The 14,745-nt window shown below is 36.2% G+C and overlaps 3 protein-coding genes across 5 annotated transcripts; 1 reads left to right on the top strand and 2 right to left on the bottom strand.

Annotated features, from left to right (window-relative positions):
* Positions 1–1,825: 1,825 nt before the first annotated feature.
* On the top strand, positions 1,826–4,885 carry LOC104820612 (ER lumen protein-retaining receptor A). Its single transcript, XM_010551126.2, has 6 exons — positions 1,826–2,089; positions 2,644–2,909; positions 3,670–3,785; positions 4,216–4,289; positions 4,389–4,452; positions 4,555–4,885. The coding sequence occupies exons 1-6, from the start codon at positions 1,999–2,001 to the stop codon at positions 4,589–4,591; spliced, it is 648 nt and encodes a 215-aa protein (XP_010549428.1). The 5' UTR covers positions 1,826–1,998; the 3' UTR covers positions 4,592–4,885.
* Positions 4,886–5,110: 225 nt separating this feature from the next.
* Positions 5,111–8,890, bottom strand: LOC104820611 (WD repeat-containing protein 74). Of its 2 annotated transcripts, none has more exons than XM_010551125.1 (12): positions 8,694–8,890; positions 8,470–8,585; positions 7,729–7,758; positions 7,501–7,637; positions 7,193–7,372; positions 7,020–7,083; positions 6,764–6,871; positions 6,506–6,659; positions 5,886–5,975; positions 5,729–5,784; positions 5,569–5,626; positions 5,111–5,450 (listed from the first exon to the last, which is right to left on the bottom strand). In XM_010551125.1, the coding sequence occupies exons 1-12, from the start codon at positions 8,773–8,775 to the stop codon at positions 5,215–5,217; spliced, it is 1,311 nt and encodes a 436-aa protein (XP_010549427.1). In that variant the 5' UTR covers positions 8,776–8,890; the 3' UTR covers positions 5,111–5,214. The 2 variants fall into 2 exon arrangements, with proteins under 2 accessions (XP_010549427.1, XP_010549426.1); XM_010551124.2 differs by having other exon boundaries at positions 5,111–5,462; positions 8,694–8,889.
* A 1,184-nt stretch (positions 8,891–10,074) lies between these two features.
* On the bottom strand, positions 10,075–13,376 carry LOC104820610 (protein transport protein Sec61 subunit alpha-like). Of its 2 annotated transcripts, none has more exons than XM_010551121.1 (7): positions 13,272–13,376; positions 12,025–12,408; positions 11,707–11,934; positions 11,258–11,612; positions 11,061–11,185; positions 10,837–10,972; positions 10,075–10,488 (listed from the first exon to the last, which is right to left on the bottom strand). In XM_010551121.1, the coding sequence occupies exons 2-7, from the start codon at positions 12,366–12,368 to the stop codon at positions 10,249–10,251; spliced, it is 1,428 nt and encodes a 475-aa protein (XP_010549423.1). In that variant the 5' UTR covers positions 12,369–12,408; positions 13,272–13,376; the 3' UTR covers positions 10,075–10,248. The 2 variants fall into 2 exon arrangements, with proteins under 2 accessions (XP_010549423.1, XP_010549425.1); XM_010551123.2 differs by lacking the exon at positions 13,272–13,376 and adding an exon at positions 13,166–13,227.
* Positions 13,377–14,745: the final 1,369 nt, after the last annotated feature.

The following is a 14,745-nucleotide window of genomic DNA, read 5'->3' as shown; positions in this document are numbered from 1 at the left end:
TATATATATATATATATATATATAACTTGCATTGTAGTCCAAAATGATAATGAAAAAAGTTAGTAGACGAGAATTGGATAGTTATTTTGAAAAAAAAATATCCACAATTATTTTACAATGATTTTGTTTTTAGAGATATTACAATATTTTATGAGAAAAATTGAAATATACATATATTTTCATAAAAAAAAAGAATATTACATAAATTCCGACCTCCAACGTTGCCTGCCCTTTAGCATGGGGCAATATTAATTTGGTCTTTGGTCTCGTGAAAAAAAAAACAAATTCTAAATATTATATTACGATGGCGTATGGTTATTAATGGTTCAATGAATGCACCTTGGACCGACCTCGTTTTATAATGAAGAAAACTATAGAATAATGAATAGTGTGTTGACTAAATTTAATTATAAGAACAAAAATTAGAATAAAATGGTTATTATTTCATATAACGTGTGGCATTTTCACGACGTTCATACTTCATTTTCATATATTTATTTTATTTTTATTCTCCACAGGAAAATTCGTTCTTGAACGTAGAAGCAAGGGCTAGTAGATCTTGCCTTGCTCACACACTCCATTTTTAGGTTTATTTAAATTTTATAATATTTTTTTATTATTGTATTCTAATACTATATTAAAATAAAAAATGAAAAATAAATCATTTTTTATTTATTTTCAAAACAAATTAGATGTTCTTAACTTATAAAAAAACAGACAACAATATAGAAAACCCATTTTTTTTATTTCCAAAACAAATTAATTATCATGTCTTTACTAAAAAAACAATCGAAAAATAATGAAACATGATGTTCACAAAAGAAAGCCTAACAAAGTAAATGACAAGAACCAACGTAAACCGAACCAAATATATGATATCTAAACCGAATTAAATAACCGGTCACATGTATCAACACCCTAATACTAACATGTAACTTGGATTATAAAAAAAACATGTAAATTGGTATTAATTAAGTTATACTATTAATGCAAAAATTATGGGCATTTGTATTCTTAGTTTACAGCATACATGCATAGCTCGTTATCCTTTTTTTTTTTTTTTTTTTACATAAACAAAAATACAGCTCACAATTACCACTATGGAACCAAATTGAAAAAAAATGAACTATAAAATAAAATAAATATGTTATTGGGTAAAGCCCACAAAGCCCATATGATTAGGCCGAAATAAGTAAAAAGCCCATAAATAAATTTATTCAATAACACTTATCAAAGGCCTAAATGCAATAATGGTCCAATAACCAGGTCGTGAAAATGTCGGTCCATTTCTAGTTCCCTTCTTCTAACCGTTTTATTTAAATTTATAGAGCACGTGGAAATTGAATAAAAGTATATCCTCCAAGTCCACGATGCCGTTTGACGTTGACAAATCATCACTAAAATGACACGTGTCAATATATTATGTACAGTAGGCCCACCGTTTTTTGCTGGTGCACACTATCTAATGTAATGCGATACACCTGATAATTACACGTCCCCACATTGAAAAGCTTTATTTTCCTCTGATTTATTAGTTTCAAATAACTTTCTAAAAAAAGAAAATCAATTTTCAGTACAAAAATAAAATAAATTAGTGTATTTTTTTTAGCAGGACCATAAACTGGATTAGTTTTGAGATTAAGCAAGAATATTAAATTTATTTAGGCGGCAATATTTAATTATTGAAGGATTAAAAATAATACCGAGCGCATTTTAGAGGACAGACTGCCACGTCATCGCCTCCCTTTGTTATTGTGGGGGTGGGGAAAACATGAAACGTGCATTCTTGTGTAATTTTTTTTTTTTTTTTTTTTTTGCTCTAAGCTTCAAAAAACAATTATATTGAAAAAAATTTCCTTTTGTTCTCCTTCACTTTCTCTCTCGAGAATCTAGAGATTCGAGGCGAGAAGAAAATTTTCCGTTTCTTTTTCCTGCTTTGTTTGGATTCCTGGAAAATTTGTGTGCGTTGAATCTCTCGTCTTCGGTTTCTGGTCAACCATGAATATCTTCAGATTCGCTGGTGATATGACTCACTTGATCAGTATATTGATCCTTCTCCTCAAAATCTATGCTACCAAATCCTGCGCGGGTGAGTGGTTCTCGTTTTAGCTCGGGTTCTCTCGCTTTTGGTCGATGATTTTTCTCGCATTTTCCCGAGCAATTTAGACAGATTTGGTTAGGAATTACTGCTTAGATTTTGCATTTTGGTTTCGGATTGATTCTTCTTCGGTAGATGAATAGTAGGAGATCGTTCGTGGTCGAATCTCTGTGTTGACTAGCTACGTCAAATGATAGTTTTTGTATCTTCCGTCATTTTCAGAGCATCCAAATCTAGTCATGTTTGACTACTGTTGCCCATTTGTAATCGGTTCAAAGGTCGAATTTGAGTCGGAAACTTGTAATTCCAAGCCAAACAGGGGTGAAATCGCTATCTATCGTATAATCTTGAATTGGAAATGTGTTGGCGAGTGACGGAATTGTGTTGCAGAATCGTGGAATCCGAAACTTTTGGATTGACTCATTTGACTTTCTGAATAGCCGTCTTCTAGGATAGGTTGTGTTCAATGAAAAATACAGATGAATGATTTGATGTCTCTTTCGAAGTTTTTGAATCAGGGTTATGTTGACCTTGCGTTTGTTTAGGAATTTCGCTCAAGACCCAGGAACTATATGCAATTGTGTTCTTGGCTCGGTACTTGGACCTGTTCACGGACTACATATCACTGTACAACAGCGTGATGAAGATCGTCTTCATTGTCAGCTCTTTGGCGATCGTTTGGTGCATGCGTAGGCATCCAGTCGTCCGCCGGTCATACGATAAAGACCTGGACACATTTCGTCATCAATTCGTCGTGTTAGCATGTTTTGGTTTGGCACTTCTTCTGAATGAGAAATTCACCTTTCAAGAGGTATGTTTGTATGTGATAGGGAATAATTTAGGGGACTGGTAAGCGTATTAGCAAATCCGTGATTGATCAAGTCTTTTAGGTGATTGGGTTTGATTTTAGTTCTTGATTTATGTTTGTGATTCTGTTATCATTAGTTTCCTTTTCCTATTTCTTGTTGTTGGGTTTAGTTACAGGAATAAGAAGGGTATAGGGATCATCATAGAATTTCTAAGGGATTTGTGTTGGCATAGCCGAGGGACCAGGGACTTTTCCCTTGTTGGACTTTGGTTGATTCAAAAGAAGTTTCTGCCCCCATTTATTCATCTCCAAAGTCATAATTCCAGCTGTTCCTTTTCAATATGAAGTGAGCTTCAATATAAGACGTTGTGGCTGGTGTTCATACTGCTAAATCAGTTTAGATGTAGAGTTTTTGGCTGCTTCTGTCTGCCGAAGCTGCTGCCATCAAGTGGCTTGCATCATAAGGTTTTCATGGATTTTTATGTCATCGTTTACTCAAGTATACTTTTTTTTCAACTTTTTCATTAATATAGCTTCAAGTTGTTCATTTGCTTCAGTGTTTGATCTCTTCGTCATCTTCATCGTGATTTTGTAGCTGGAAGTCCATTACATTTGTATCCTTTACATTTATGCTCCTTGGAACCTTTTCCACTTTTCTTGTCTTTAAAACTTACTAGTAATTTGCAGCATGGCTTCTCTATCTTGATACCTGGACCTACAAGATGCAATCAATATGCTAACATTTTGAAGTGAATTCTTCCAGGTGTTCTGGGCCTTTTCGATATACCTGGAGGCGGTTGCAATTCTTCCCCAGCTGGTTCTGCTACAAAGAAGTGGGAATGTGGACAATTTGACTGGGCAATATGTTTTCTTCCTCGGGTATGTATTTCTAGATCCATTGGTTTTGACTAGTTAGGTTCGATATTTGGGCACGCTCGGTCGTAGGATATGACAACAGTGCCAATTAACTAAAAGATGGTCGATTCAATGTGTCTTTTTATCTCCTGATTTGGTTAGAACAGCATTTTCTTCTTTGCCATGCCATGCCTTCCACAATACAGATGCTTGCTTTAAAATTGATCATCACCACTCACTTCTGTCCTTTCAATTGTCTTTCCTTTTTCTCAGTTTTCAACACTTCTCTTCCGTTTTTCTGTATTCCCTTTAATCTGATTGTCGGGTTTTCGTTGAATCTGACCGGTCACGAGTTTGCTTAGTGTTTAGTTTTCAATACACATTTCCACATCCTGATAAATAAGCCACAGACAAGTTACAAACTTTTTTTCTTCTTCTGGTATTTGACATGCAGAGCGTATCGTGCTTTATATATTCTCAACTGGATCTACCGCTACTTCACAGAAGTATACTTCACTCGATGGATCGGTAAACCTCTCTTCTTCAAAACTTTAACATTTCTTTTTAATTTCGTGGGGTTGTAACCGGTGAAAACTCCATTGTCAATACCGTATATCGTTTTGCCAGCGTGTGTATCGGGCGTCATCCAAACAGCTATCTACGCCGATTTCTTCTACTACTATTACATCAGGTGAAAAACCAGACACTCCCCACACTAGAATCACTTCTTCTTTTAGCATTGGTGATTGAATGAATGTGTCATCTAATCTCGGATCTCGTTTTTCGTGTTTAGTTGGAAGAACAACACCAAACTTCAACTTCCGGCTTGAGCGGGCAGACAACAAAAACGGAGTAGCCGAGGGAAGTTTTCGCAGCGGTTTTGTTCCTCGGAAAAACGTCTGCCCCTGATGACAGACGGTTTGTTTGTAGCTTCGACATCGAAACGACGACATGGTTTAAGGTTCGATTCATCTAACTTCTCAAAAAAAAGAACTACGAGAAACAGGCATGTTCTTGTTTCGAACTTCAATTTTCTCGATTTCATTTTGATTAAATTCTCTCGAGACTTTGAAAAGTTACAAGAGAATATGTGGGAAAAAGAGAAAAAAAAGTGATTGGAATGAGATCAACATATTAAAATGGGTAAAACATTAATCAACAATATTGTTTTAATCCCTAATTTATTTAGAACCGATTATATAAATTCTCTTTTTTTTTTAATTCATTACGGTTTTAGATCTATACCAAATTTATTCAGAATCGTTTCTGGACTTAACCCAAATTCATTTGGGATTGATGGTATAAATTCTTTTTCTCTTTTCATTTCAATTTTGAATTAAATCCTTGAAAATTCATAAGACCATTATCATGCTTTTCTTGAAAATCTAATGAATTTGTTTTCTTGTGTTAATGGCGTATACGTAAAAAAATGGCGGCTATGGTTCTTGTTAGCTCAATCTAAATCTCGGCCGTGTTTGGCCTTTTTGCTCTTCGTCTTCTTCTTCATCATCATCATCTTCATCTTATTGTTGTTGTCGTCCTGGTCGGATTCCTCAACACTATGTCTGTTCCGTTTCGCTTTCTTCGACGTCTTCCTCTTTCCAGAAGCTATCTCCGTCTCGTCTTCGCTCCCGTCGTTGTTTCCGTTCTTCTCCGTCTCCTCTTCTTCCGCATCCTCAGTGCCGTTCCCTTCAGCCGAGTCTGGTTATTCGCCGCACGGGCCGTGGTCGGATAGTTACGGTGTATATAATGAAACACTACCCGAAAACTTTTAACAAACCCGCAACCACGAGGTAAACTAACTAACCTTTGCCGTTGAATCCCGAGTCGAAAACGAGACCCGTAAGATGCTGCTTCAAGAAAACCTGCAAATACAACAATCAACGTTCCTTAAGATTTGATCAAACAAAAAAAAACGATAAATAAAAGGGTTTAGGGTTTTCATGGAAGAAGAAAACAGTCGTTACCGAGGAAAGGAGTTGTCGTGTCTTTACATCCCATACTCGCACATATCTATCTAATCCTGAATTATTCCGACCAAAGACAGACTTTTGTCATAAATATATACATATATATATATAGATATATGTATATATAAAGATTATTATTATTATTTAAACTTACCACAAGATGCTATAACATGATGAAGTGGATGCCTAACTATGGATCTTATGCTCCCTGAGCACTTCCCCACAAAGCATCCCATCATCTTTCCTGTTTCATCATATCATACTTTCACCACTCAGAATCTCACCTGATCCAAAACTTTTGACTACCCGACACGACACACGAGTAGAGTACCCGAAATTCGGGAGGAGGACGGGTCTCACAAGGCGAGAAAACGACCTCTGGGTTCGGGTTTTGGCAGATGATTACCCGTACTCGCGGGTAACCCGACACGAGAGGATTGAGGGCAAGAGAGGCCGCACTGTCGTGACTGATAGAGGCCAGAGAAGGTTTAGGGTTTTCCTCTATGAGAAGCTTATTTAGAAAAGAAAAAAAAGGCTTGACCACACCGCTAATCCTACCAAGAAACCCGAGCCTGCAAGACCGAGGTCGGGTACACTAAAAAAACTCGGACGGATACTCAACCCGTGCCAAACCTAACGGGTATGTTGATTAGCTCAACGGTTAGATTACTCGATATCGGTGTCTATTAAACCTCAATTTGAAGCATATAAACCTTTCCGAGTTTCGATCTTTTAGTGATCAAACTACGGAGAACTCGCGGACAGTAAACGTACCGGTGCGTATATCAAAAGAGGCGAGGTCGCCTGAACCATTCCCCACATAAATAGTATTCCCATCTGTGTCTTCAGCAACTGATTTGATGGCCGTTTCACGGAAATCAAAAGACAACACTGGTCTGCGCTGTGCAGAAATGTCATACACACGAACCTGTTTTAAAGGAAAATCATCAATACAAACAGACTAAGTGAAGGAAATTCTGTATCTTTGCAGTAAATCCCACAAGTAGAAAAGGGTCTCTTTCGAATTTTGACCTGGTGACTGTTGGTTCCAGCGACGAATTTACGGTGATTGTCATCACTCAAGAATGCGGCAGATGTAAACCAAGTCGGGGTGAAGATCCCGAGGCTGTCCTTAGCAGGCTGCCCATTAAAATTCGGTTAGATCATATGCATAAAGAGCTAATATTTTGATAAAAGGATGAGGCTTTACAGAGATCATATGCATAAAGAGCTGATATTTTGATGAAAGGAAGAGGCTTTACAGAGATAGGATGAGAAAGCAACTCACAGATTTTGCATTCCATATCTTAGCACACTTATCAAGATCCCATATATTGACTTCAACCCTTTTCCTGGACATTCAAGATAACACTTTTGTAACAAGTATGGAAGCGAATCACTGCAGGAATTGTATGTTAATTCTTGAATTGAGCAAATCAATGAACTTTTTCCATCACCGACCCTCCGGATAAGGCGAAGTTTTCACTTCCATCCACTTTAGCGAACAATAAATCACCCGATCCACATGCTTTCCAGGTTTTTGCAGAAGATATATCCAGAGAATCTTTTTGTCCATCCGGAAAACTGATTGATCTGAGGCTCACATCTCCCTTTTTCTTGCATGTAAGCAACGTACATGTCCTAAAAAGAAGATATTAGATTGTGACATGTTACTGATGAACACATACAGCTTGAAAAGGATTGCATAAAATTTCACTGATGGCATGATTCAACTTGTGAAGAATGTCAATGACATGATATGATGATACCTATTTTCATGATCCGGGTTTTGTTTTCTGAATAGATGCAAACCAGTAACTTCATCATCCTCAGCTTGGCAGCCATCATCACCAGCCACAGAGAATGTAAAGTGAAGATTGCCATTAAGAGGATTAAGAACCTCAATCTATAGAAAAACATTAAAACGGGCAATACCGTTAGTTAATGTTAACTTCTCCATGGAGAAAAAACCACAACTTAGAAAGAAAAATACTTACAGAACCATTTTTTCTTGCAACTGCCAGTAGCTGAAATCAGAAGAAAAGGGACAAAAGCCGAGTTTAGAGAAGAGAAACAAGAAAAATGCTAAAAGGGCCATGTATGAGCAAACATGACATGAAGATGTGATTCCAAATGAACCTTTTTTCGCATGGCTGTGTTGATCACAAAGAAAATTTCACAACTAATTATGAAAGATAATGTTATAGAAGTACTTTGGACAATACAATTAGTCCCATCCATGCAATATAAGCAAAACTATTCCATAGCACGGATGAATAAGAAGAGACTCAAGGAGGAAAATCAATCAACCCTCCATTAGCTACATACATCACACCAAACTTCCATACAGAGACTTCAAATATCACGCAGAATAAGAGTTTCCACCACTTCAAATCATTAAAGAAAACTAGAAAAATATTAGTTGTCAAGAAAATGAATGCATATGCCAATGTGTTATCAACTGCAATTAACGAATTCACATTCAATTTATGAGCTCTTCATACAGATGGGTCACAATGCCAAGTAATTAAACAGTTACCAGTAGCCAGCCATTAGCATCAACAGATTTCTACCCGCTGCAACTATAATCATTCTCCAGGACCAAGAACAATGAGTTGAAGCCCTTCAGAGCAAACGAAGCTAAACAGCTAGAGCGTATTACCCCAATAAAGAAAACAAGCTCAAACTAATTTTCCGGCAGAACGAGATTCGGACATAGATAAAAATCGGAACTTTACCGGATCTCTGTGTCGGTCGTTCATGGAAGCGGCAAGAACACATCTAGAAGAATCCGGTTCACCCCATCTATCGACAACAGTCGCAAGCCCTCTCTCCTTACCACGAGCTTCAATCACTGCGACATCGAAGTGGAAAACAGGGAAAATCCCAATTCAAGAACTGCTATATGGTACTCAAAATCGACCAGTAACACGAGATTCTGCCCAGAGAGAGAGAGAGAGACCTTTGATAAGGCCGAGAGAGTCAAAGGTGAGAGCACGGAGAGGCGGACAACCGGGCGCCTCGATAGTGGTGGTGCGAGGCATTTGGTCCTCGCCGCCGTAACTAGCTCCGACACAAAAGTTTCAGAACAAGACGAGAGCGAGCGAGCGAGAGCGAGAGAGAGGAGAGAGAGAGAGAGAGAGAGAGAGAGAGAGAGAGGAATCCACAAAAGCCCTACGCGGTTGTCTTGAGACTGATGTTGTACCGACGGCTTCTATAACCGGAGTTAAACCGATCGATAGTCGAACCGGTTTATCTGAACCGGACTCCTTCACGTTTCACGATGCTGGTTATAATTCTCACGTTTACAAAAGGGTCGCACAGTATTTTTCCGACGTAGTCAAATATAACTTAAGTATTTTTAATTTGACAAAAAAGTTCTTCAAACGCTGTATACAAATAGTTAAAATTAACGGTAATTATATATCTAATTATCATTTTCGTTAAAAATTTTTGGATTCTATTAACTAATACAGTAAAATATATGGTAATTATATTAATTACTTAACTAATACATTAGTTAAAAGAATCTAAAAAATTTTAACGAAAATGATGATTATGTATGTAATTATTTTTAATTTTTAACAATTCGTGTAAACATTTGGAAAATTTTAAATTCAAATGTAGTTTTTTGTCAAATTAAAAATATGTATACGAAAATGTTACATTTGATTAAATTCATGGAGGAAAATATCATTTTCCCGAAAATCAGTGATTATAAGTTGCAAAAGAAGAGTATTACTAAAATTAAAGTTGAACAATTGCATTTATTTAATCAATAATCCAAATGATTGTTCACTTAACTTTAAGAAAATGAAAATTGTATAATATAAACAACCAATATTTATTAAATTTTATTCGTAAAGATTCATTTAAAATCATGTTATCATTTAAAAAAAAATGTTATTTCATTTTTAACGAACTCACAAATAAGGTTATCGGAATATATTTTTAGATACAATAAAATCACAATTATTTCCATTTAAATGTTTTTTTTAATTAAACGATACATTTATAATAAGTATATTTTTTAGGATAATTAACCATAAGATAAACATAGTTTAATTGATTAATATAAAACAATAGTTTGGGTTTAAAATTATAACAAACTATATGCACTGAACATTTTCAATCTATTATATATTTTTCATTCCAATGGAATATAATTAATCAACTAGACCTATATTCTCTTATTTAGGGATTTTACTTTTACCTCATCGTATGTGTATGAGAGAGATTTCGTCGAATTATGAAAATCATTTGGAATTTAAAAAATATACACTCCTCCATAGGAGTTCGCAACAAATATACACACACTTACCATTATATATACACACACACTATATATATAGGATTTATATAAAACTTTATTGCTTCAAGAGTGATTCCTACCAATACATATAAAATAAATCTGTCTATAAGTGTAGCATAACCCTCTTTTTTTTTGTCTCACCAAATAAATTCGAAAAAAAAAGAGCTTCTAATAAAACCCCTCCAAAAAAAAAAAAAAATCCACCCTAGAACCCGAAGAAGCCGAGTTCACTGGCTTTCTCCTTCTCGAACGTCTCGAAGTACTGGTAGATGATGGTCACGGCCAGCAAGATCCCGGTCCCCGAGCCGATCGCTCCCATGAAATCGGCCAGAACGGTCAGCGCTCCGATACACATTCCCCCGAATGCAGCCGCCGTCGGGATGTAACGGTTCAGCTCTTTCTGCAGGTTCGAGTCTCTGTGTCCAGGCATCACCATTTGTTGCTCCTTCACGTTAAAAGATAGACACAAGAGTTTCAGAATCAGGGTTTCCTCCCAGAGAAAGAAAGATGTGTTTAGTTAGTGCTAGTTAGACGTCTCGGTTTCCGGTTTTATAATACCTATATCCATTCGGTTTGGTTTGGTTTTGGTTCCGTTTTGGTTTTTAACTATAAAAAAATGCTCATTTTAAAAGAAATTTTCAGTTTTTTTTTTATATTCAGTTTAGGTCGGTACCCATCAAGTTTTTATATCAAATTCGGTTTGGTTGTGGTCATTTGTTATTCAGTTCCGGTTATGCATAACCGAACCGAATGCTCATCCGTCATCCCTAGTGTTTAGATCTTTTAAACATACCTTGAGTTGCTTAGCTACGTCTCTGGCTGAAGATCCCGAGACTTCGATCCAAGTCTTTGAGAAGAGAGCGCAGGCCGTGAGCATGAAGACGATGTAGAACAGAGCATGGAAGGGATGAGCTGCCATGTCCGACAAGCTGTAAAATCAGGAAAAGAAAACGGGTTATGGGCAAAAACCGCAATATCAGAGATACACGAGGAGAGAGGAGATGGAGATGGCATTACCTTGCTGGGGCGGTAATGTAGTAAGCGAGACCACCGACTGGCATAGACTGGCCGCTGTACTCGGATTCTTTCCACACTCCCAACAGGTTAACAAAGAAGTTTCCACCGAATTTCCTGTAGAGAAGCTGTTGACAAAGACATTGTTATAGCAGAACCTCTACTTAGATTCATGTGGGTGAGGGAAGAATGTTAAAAACCTGAGAGATGAAGTAAAGGTTTGACACGAGGGCAGATTGGAGGATGATAGGCATGTTGGACGTGTAGAACAGCTTGATCGGGTAAGAACCCTGTTGCCCACGAGCATTCTTCGATCTCACGGGCAAAACGACACGGAAACCTTGGAAGTAGATCACGATCAGGAAGACCAATACAGTCGAGAGCAAGTTGGTAACGTTTGGAAGGTTTTGTCGGTAGAAAGCCTGACGAAGGGCAGCAACCTTGTTGGACTTAGTTATCAGCATGTGGAACAATGCGATAACAGCTCCCTCAAACTCGGCTCCACGCCCAGTGTTGATGGTCGTGGGGCTGAATGCTTTCCAGATTATGCTTTCACTGTGTCGCAATCAATTCACAGTGTAAGAAAGCCGTAAAATGTTAACTGCTACAGAAAAATAAATCTTTAATGTGGAAAACGCGATTAACTTACCAGATATTGGTTGCTATGAAAAGGGATATTCCAGAGCCGAGACCATAACCCTTCTGAAGAAGCTCGTCAAGGCAGATAACAATGATTCCGGCGAAGAAAAGCTGAAGGATGATGAGGAAGGCATTTCCAACACCGAGTTGGCCAACTGGACCATACATTCCAGAAAGAACATATGCAACAGCCTCACCAATGGCTATGAGAATGCCAAGCAGTTTCTGGGCACCATTCCTACAAAACAAAACGCAACAATTTGGGTGAGGAAGTAATTTCAATGGGGTTTGCATTGTCAAATTGAACATTTGCAACTTCATTACTTACAAGAGGGCACGATCCTCACGGACATTGTTGTCAACCTCGATGATCTTTGACCCAGCCAAGAGTTGCATCACCAGTCCAGAGGTGACAATAGGAGTAATACCGAGCTCCATGACGGTCCCACGGTTCGATGCGAGAATGACACGCATCCAGTAGAATGGGTCCGCACCCGTGGTAGAGTGAATTCCATACAGAGGAAGCTGACTGCAGACGAGGAAAATGAAAAGAGAGATCACAGTGTAGATGACCTTCTCTCTGAAAGGTACCTTCCTGTCAGCACTCTGGACCTCAGGTAGAAAGGCAAGGAATGGCCTGACCAGATGCAAAACTCTGAATCCTCCTCCCATTGTTGTACTATGAAATAGGTTCTACCAAGAAGATTTGCTTCTGCATATTTCAAAAGCAGTATCACGTCAACTTCGATGAACCGGGAGCTAAAAGGGTCAGCATTTTGATACAGAAATCGCTAAATCAAACTGCGAATTCAGAAAAGAAACAAGCTTACAACCTTCCATCTGCACATAAAAGAATGCAATTCATGAAAGGAGTCATCGAACAACTTTGAGGAATCCTACAACGTAATTTCACTTCATAGCTCACACAAACAAACAAACAACAGACGATGAAACAGATCAACTACAGATGTTTTTCTTCCATGAGCCCATGAATGCCAATACAAGACATAAATCCTTCGGAATCAGACATAAAACAAATACAAAGATCAAAGACAGTATACGGTCAACCCACTTCGAAATCACAAGGAAATCGAACAAATCCAAACACCACGCACCAATCTCCGCCACATGAAAACCAAAATCGAAATCAAAACAACAACAAAAAAAAATCCTAAATCACGAACCGAAATGATAAAAACGAACTAAAATCCTAAATCCTACTCGGGCTTGGAAACCTAAACCCTACCTCTTTAACAAAAAAAAAAACCTAAACCCTACCTGAACAATGAAAACTGAATTTGACTCTCACGCGGCATTAGAATGCAATCTAAATCCAGATCTACCACAAAAATCTCTGATCCAAACCGAAAAAATAACTTTTCGTTACAAATCAACAAGAGAAACACAGATCAAGCAACACAGAACCGATTCAGCTCCAAACAAAAAATTTGAAACTGAGAAAAACTCACAAATTCCGCAGGAGAAACCACGAAAACAGAGAAAACAATGTAAAATCAAAAGAGATTAAAAAAAAAAGGGGAGGAGAATCAGATCGAATGAGAGGAGTTGACTCACGAGCGGTGGAGGTAGAGAGATAAACGGAACACCTCCGAAAGCGGTGGGATGGCTTCGAATTCAACTGAGAGAAAATCCCTGTATTCGATGGTCAACGCTTTTGGGTCTGACACATAGTTTAACGAATCATATTAAGCCACGTGGCGAACGATTATGGTTAATTGCATAAGATCGAATTTTTTGGGCCGGGCCTTTATATTTGTCCAAGCAAAACAGGCCTTTAAACTTTATATAGAAAATTTTATTTTCCATTATTCTTTTTTTTTTGGTAAACTATTTTCCATTATTCTTGTATTGTATTATACCATATAGTATAATATTTTCTTAAAATATATAGATAATTTTAAATATAAGTATGTTTTTTTATAGGTTTTTTAACGGAAACTACGTTCCTTTTTTTCCTGCCCTAAAGCCAGCACCTAGGCACAATATTGGACTCACGGATGTGTAATAATATAAATTCTGTATATTTTATTTAATGTTTTTTGGTTAAATATTTTATTTAATGTTGATATCTTACAAATATAAATGAAGATTTTCATTTAAAATTTTTGTTATAATTCCAATCTGCGATAAAAATAAATATGATAAAATTATTGGTGGTGAAGTGTAACTATCAAAACTTATCTTTAAATGTATGTGTGAAAAGATTAATGAGCACGTCAAACAAAAAATAATAAAAAATAATATCTCTCTCCAAATCTCAAAATAATACTGAATTTTTTAATTTTCACTAAATAAAACATAAACTTTCTTTTTTATCAAATAAAATATCAATTTCATTGTTCAGTCAAATAAACTCAAACGTGAGATAAATGATAAATTTAAAATGACAAAAATTATAAAATTTAACTTTATTTTTTACTGATAAATAAAGTTAAGATTTTATTTGATAAAAAAACAAAGTTTAAATTTTATTTTGTAAAATTTGAAAATTTTAGGTTTTGTTTTGAGATTTTTTCATACATATATATATATATATATATTGCAGCAAATAAGACAAAAAAAATGGTCATTCTTAATTCAATGCATATTCAGACAGATTAAAATGTATTTTATTTATGCAGCTAAAGGACATAGAATATTGTCTTTAGATCTCAGAAATCAGAGACTCAGCCGAAAGGCTGAATACATAAGCAAATTTGCTAATTAAAGAGAGAAAATAAAATATTCTAATTATTTATTAATTAATGATAACAACGGTTCTACCCTATTGTTATGGATAAATAAATAATAAATATACAGAGGAAGTTCCTGTTAGCGATGATAAATAAAATCGAACGGATCCAAATTTAATAACGTATTGTTCGTACTAAATTCAATAGACAAACCATATTGGTAAATGTTTTAAAAGCTACAAATTTCAAATTAATTCGAATTCTTGTCACATAAGCCCCATTAAATCTTAAATTAATAACTATAAATATTTTTTAACCGGTTATTTTTGGATAACCACAAGATATTGTTAATTCTA

The sequence above is a fragment of the Tarenaya hassleriana genome, unplaced genomic scaffold, assembly GCF_000463585.1.
Source record: "Tarenaya hassleriana unplaced genomic scaffold, ASM46358v1 Cleome31, whole genome shotgun sequence".
NCBI classification, from domain to species: domain Eukaryota; kingdom Viridiplantae; phylum Streptophyta; class Magnoliopsida; order Brassicales; family Cleomaceae; genus Tarenaya; species Tarenaya hassleriana.
This window is presented reverse-complemented; position numbering and strand designations above follow the sequence as displayed.

Excerpts from the sequence above, each read along its gene's own strand:
- LOC104820612 (XM_010551126.2), top strand. The coding sequence starts at position 1,999 with ATGAATATCTTCAGATTCGCTGGTGATATGACTCACTTGATCAGTATA. Across the intron at positions 3,786-4,215 it reads CAATATGTTTTCTTCCTCGG|AGCGTATCGTGCTTTATATA; the intron begins GTATGTATTTCT and ends TTTGACATGCAG. Across the intron at positions 4,290-4,388 it reads ATACTTCACTCGATGGATCG|CGTGTGTATCGGGCGTCATC; the intron begins GTAAACCTCTCT and ends TCGTTTTGCCAG.
- LOC104820610 (XM_010551121.1), bottom strand. The coding sequence starts at position 12,368 with ATGGGAGGAGGATTCAGAGTTTTGCATCTGGTCAGGCCATTCCTTGCC. Across the intron at positions 11,935-12,024 it reads CGTGAGGATCGTGCCCTCTT|GAATGGTGCCCAGAAACTGC; the intron begins GTAAGTAATGAA and ends TTTGTTTTGTAG. Across the intron at positions 10,973-11,060 it reads TACATTACCGCCCCAGCAAG|CTTGTCGGACATGGCAGCTC; the intron begins GTAATGCCATCT and ends CTGATTTTACAG.
- LOC104820611 (XM_010551124.2), bottom strand. The coding sequence starts at position 8,775 with ATGCCTCGCACCACCACTATCGAGGCGCCCGGTTGTCCGCCTCTCCGT. Across the intron at positions 7,638-7,728 it reads TTGCAAGAAAAAATGGTTCT|ATTGAGGTTCTTAATCCTCT; the intron begins GTAAGTATTTTT and ends GTTTTTCTATAG. Across the intron at positions 5,627-5,728 it reads CACGACAACTCCTTTCCTCG|GTTTTCTTGAAGCAGCATCT; the intron begins GTAACGACTGTT and ends TTGTATTTGCAG.